The 4,775-nt window shown below is 41.4% G+C and overlaps 1 protein-coding gene across 1 annotated transcript; it reads right to left on the bottom strand.

Moving 5' to 3' along the window:
• Positions 1 to 319: 319 nt before the first annotated feature.
• Positions 320 to 961, bottom strand: LOC109020335. Its single transcript, XM_019002781.1, has one exon. The coding sequence runs from the start codon at positions 959 to 961 to the stop codon at positions 320 to 322; it is 642 nt and encodes a 213-aa protein (XP_018858326.1).
• Between the last annotated feature and the right edge of the window lie 3,814 nt (positions 962 to 4,775).

Here is a 4,775-nt window from a genome sequence, read left to right as displayed (position 1 = left end):
GAGTGCATGCTATGTGTTGCTTCAATTTAACCTTACCTAAAAGGGTAACTAAGGTTACTCAAAGATGCTTTACAAATACAAGCTACCAATTAGAGTAAGGTTGGAAATATTACCAGTAATCACTCCGGCATCAGTTGCCTCATTGATTTCCAAATCTACCTCTCCTGGCGTGATAGCGTAAACTTTGGCCTTTACAGGGGTTTTTCCTTTGCCTCTTGGAGTCGTTGTTCCACAAGGTGTACTCTGTTGACAATCTCGAATCATATGGCCGGTCTACCCACATCTAAAACATGCTCCCGTGGCGAATTGACATTCACCGTTATGCCTTCATCCGCATCTTTGGCATGGTGGTGGAGTAACGAGTACTACATTCCCGACTACTTTCCCTTTTTCCCTTATCCAAGGTATAGGGAACCCTTTTCTTTCCCATGTTCCTTCCCGGAGAGTAAGGCATTCCTCTTTTCTGATCCTTGTCAACTTGAGAAACTAGACTCTGTTGCTCTGCCTCCGCTATCGAAGCAACATTAACTAGCACTTGGAAATTCTCAATTCTCAAGCATGCGACTTGATTCTGAATCCTTGGTTGTAACCCGTCTTGGAACTTTCTGGCCTGCATCTTCTCTGTACCAATCAGATGAAGGGCAAATCTTCCCAATTCCATAAATCGAGCTGCGTACTGTTCTACCATCATATTGCCTTGCGTCAAATTCACAAATTCCAACGCCTTCTGCTGCTTGATCGTCTCTAGAAAGAAACTACTATCGAATTCCTTCTTAAATTGCTCCCAAGTGAGAGTAGCTACATCCCCCAATTCAAGCGCCAACAATTGTCTCTTCGTATCCCACCATATACCAGCTTCTCCTTGAAGTACGTGTCCGACATACTGGACTTTTTGATTTTTCGTACACACACTAATATCGAAGGTCCTATCCAAGTCAATAAGCCACTTGTTGGCTCTCATGGCTCCTTCCCTACCCATGAAGTTTGGGTATCTATACACCAAGAATCTCTCAAACGGGCATCCTCAATTATCTCCTTTAGGCAGTTCTTACCTAGCATCATGTCCTTGTTTCATCTGGTTTCGCACCACTTCCGTCATTTGGCGGATAGCTTTCACTATTGTTGTCCTCCTTCCAGTGGAGGGTTCCTAGCCTCCTGATCTTGTGATCTTGGAGAAACATCTTCACATCGTCCATGAACTATCGATCCTTTTCCTCTTGAAACGCATAAAACCAACGCTCGTCAGCGTCTTCTCATAGAGGAACTACTTCTTCTCCACTTTACAGTCATAGTCTAAACTGCATACTTCCCTTCCAAGCGTGCTTCCTTAAAGATTCAAACATATAGCTATAAGATTAAAATAGGCCATCTCTAATCGGCTTTTTCCTTGTTCAAAATCCTCCTCAGCTCCTCAAAGAGTTACAAAACTCTAGTGATGAACTGGTCAGTGGCTTCCAACGTATCTAGTAAGGATGGCTCTGATGAGCTCTCACGACTCTTCAAGGTCTCCTTGACTATCCGGGGAGTTGGCCTCTTGTGCTTCCCCATGATCACTTTCTTGTAGTCTTGTAACAACTTCTACCATTCTGGTGGGGAATGATAGTGAAAACTACCATAGTGAGATTTCAAGAAATCTTAATAAGTAAACAAGCAACATACAACAGATATCACAAGCATATAAGAGTGAACCACAAATGATTGAATGGACGTGCACTTTGACATAAAGCTTGACATATGCAACATAGACCTTAAAACATCTTTTCATCTCTTAACACATGTTCATATTGTTTGAGCTCGGGTTCTTGTTCTTGTCATAACATATCATGCCATTTCTTATCATAACGTATCATGCCATATCATGATCGTATCATATCATTTCATGTCATGTCATAGTATCATAACATATCGTATCATATCATGTCATAGAGTTCAAACGCCTTAATCATTTCTTATAATACACGGTTGGACACCTCACGGCTCCATTAAGCACTGTGTGTTCCTTCTTAGTTATCGCATAATCCAACGATCTATTTCGATCGAGATGGCTATGTCATATTCTTAAATATATTCATTACGGCAGTTCGCTTATTTTACATTCACTGTGTGGCACCCACTAGCTTTAGGTGTAACCTCGCTCCGACATCCTTTCCATAAAGAACCATTTGAGGCTCGTCGACTGTACTTCATCGATCTAGGGGTCTCCACTCGACTTTAAGCACTCCAGAGTAGATAGAGAGTTCTACTAGGGCATTTTCCCATCCTAGCATTAGGGGTCATGACAAAACATGCATCGACTCTTTTTTCGAAAACACATACCCAAATGCATGAGACATGAACTTATGATGGTACACTCTCTCATACACATGAAACATGCAAAAATCACTAAGTAGCAACATGCATCTCGTGATAAGGCTTGAAAGCATTAGAACATGCAATCACATGATGAATACGTATAAATATAGCCGATTCATGATCAACGAAGCATAAAACAGATTTGAAAACCCAAATTCTAGCCTTGGCCGATTCATATAGGTCCTCAAAACATAACTTTTCATCATCACAGCATATGCTTTCATTCTTCTACACATTCGGTTGATCTTATTAGCAAACAAAGCACCTTTAAATGTAGAAATGGAAACCAAAACATAGCATATTAGAAGATAAGATTCAACCAATAATCCCCACAACAGAGCATCATATCTTCCCAATGAAAACCAAGAACATACAATACAAGAGAAACTAGATTCAAACAAGAATAATCAAACATGAGTTCACAATATATATACAAGTGTTATCAAGAGTAGGTTGAAGGTCTACTTACAAAAATCCAGCGAATGCAAATAGCAAGTTGAAAATATAATTAAAAGATCATTAGCCAAGGTCATATGAAAAACCCTAATCTTATTGGTGAGTGTGTGATTCTAGTATGTGGCTTTTGAGGTCCATCCTTATGGTAAGAAAACTCCAACACTTTCAGGCTTCTTAAAACTAAAACTCCATGTAAGAATAAACCTTAACTTTTCTAAGTGTAATGGTCGTGGCTCTCCTTCCTCTTCAAAGTCTCATATTTTATTAGCTCAAGGAAAATGGTGTTTGGGTCCCTTTCTCCCCTTGAAGAGAAGCCCTAGCTTTTCCCAAGTGAGTGCATGTGTGTGTGGGTGTTCATGGGCGTGTAACACCCTTGAAGTTTGAAACTCTCTTTTTCTTTGGCCGTGTGTGTGAGTGTAAGAAACAAACAAATGGTTCTTATGCCGTGTGCTTCTCCTCCATAGGTGACGTTTGTACTCCTTGGTGAGTTAGAAATGGTGGTTGGAGGAAGATGGTTGGTGTGTGGGTAATGTTTGGTTGGAGAGAAAGTGATGGAAAGTGAGAGAGAAAGGTGTAGCCGTGAGTCACCAGGAGAAATCTGAAAATGACCAAAGGACTTCTCACATTTGGTTCCCACCTTCTTATAAGTGTCTGCCCCCCCTGGAATACCAAAAGCCTTGGTGCATGGACGCCATTTGGATCCTTGACCGAAATATCCCTTCATCTCCCTCATGATGGGATTGTGTTGGAAGACTAAAGGTCCTCTTGGACAAGTGGCATGTGGCCTCTCCAATCATAAACCCTAATTCCCTTCGTACTCTTCTTCATGTGTCTAGGTTCAATGTACTTGGTAGCAAAAAGGTAAATCTTAAAATCTTAAATCAATCTTGAACCACTACATGTGTGCATATTTGCCATGGGGCAAGTGGGGTGTGTGTATGCATGTGGCTAGCCGAAACCTTTCCCCTCCCCAAGAAAATCTCTTCTCTTTCCTAGGTGGGGTAGGTGGCATGTGCCTCTTGGCTGCCCTTGCCATCGCCCCTTGCACTTCCCTTCACAAAGATTCTTCTAGAATCTAGGTGCATGCCTTCCCACGAGTCTCTTCCTTTTCCCAAGCAAAATCTCATGGAACTCTAAGGCCCTTCCTCCATGCATGACAAGTGTCAACCAAGATGGTTGGCTTGCATGTGGGGCATGTAATCCCCATGGTCGAACCCTAGAAGTCCGTAGTATTTGTGCCATCTGATTTGTAGTGCTCCTAGGTGCCTCTTTGTCTTATCAAATCATTGCAAACTTCTTGGAACTTGCCAAAATCCCATGGGTGGCATGCAGGTCTCTTGGGTTCATTGAAACCCTAATCTTCTCTCACTCCCCTTACCTTCTTTCATGTCCAGATTCGAAGTGACCTACAAGTGAGTTGTGCATGTGAGACACATGGCATATGGTTGGTGGGAATGGTGTGTTCCCTATGTGTGGCCGAATCATCTCTCTTTGTCTCATCCACTCACTTCCTTCTAGAGCATCTGCATGTTGGTCAAGTGTCACACTTTGCTACTTACCTAGGTTTCAAATGATGAGCTTCTAGAAAAATAAAAAGATATTCTCATGCCATGTGGCGCCTCCTCTATCCTTAGTGATCAACATTGGGCTTCCAAACCCTAATCCTAGCTTGGTTGGCCGAAATCCACATGGGCCTTTGTTAGCTTTTTCATCTTCTTTCTCTTGTGGACTCTTATGCTTAAGATTCTAAAGTCCAAATAAATAGAACATATCTCAATGCATTTCTCTAACACCTAGCACGATCCAATAACTAAAATAATATCCAAATAAAAATATGAACGGAAATTTGGCAAAGTTTGGGATGTCACAAGATTTAAACCTTTTGAATATAGTTAAGATTGACTTTTTGACTATGTTTATTGTTAGTAATGGGTAACCCTATAATCCATGTAATGTTCACATGGGTG

The sequence above is a fragment of the Juglans regia genome, chromosome 15, assembly GCF_001411555.2.
Source record: "Juglans regia cultivar Chandler chromosome 15, Walnut 2.0, whole genome shotgun sequence".
In the NCBI taxonomy this organism is placed as follows: domain Eukaryota; kingdom Viridiplantae; phylum Streptophyta; class Magnoliopsida; order Fagales; family Juglandaceae; genus Juglans; species Juglans regia.
The sequence above is the reverse complement of the archived record's forward strand: the minus strand, read 5'-3'. Positions and strand labels throughout refer to the sequence as shown.

Bases quoted from the DNA above. Each gene is read 5' to 3' on its own strand.
- LOC109020335 (XM_019002781.1), bottom strand. From the start codon at position 961: ATGAGAGCCAACAAGTGGCTTATTGACTTGGATAGGACCTTCGATATT.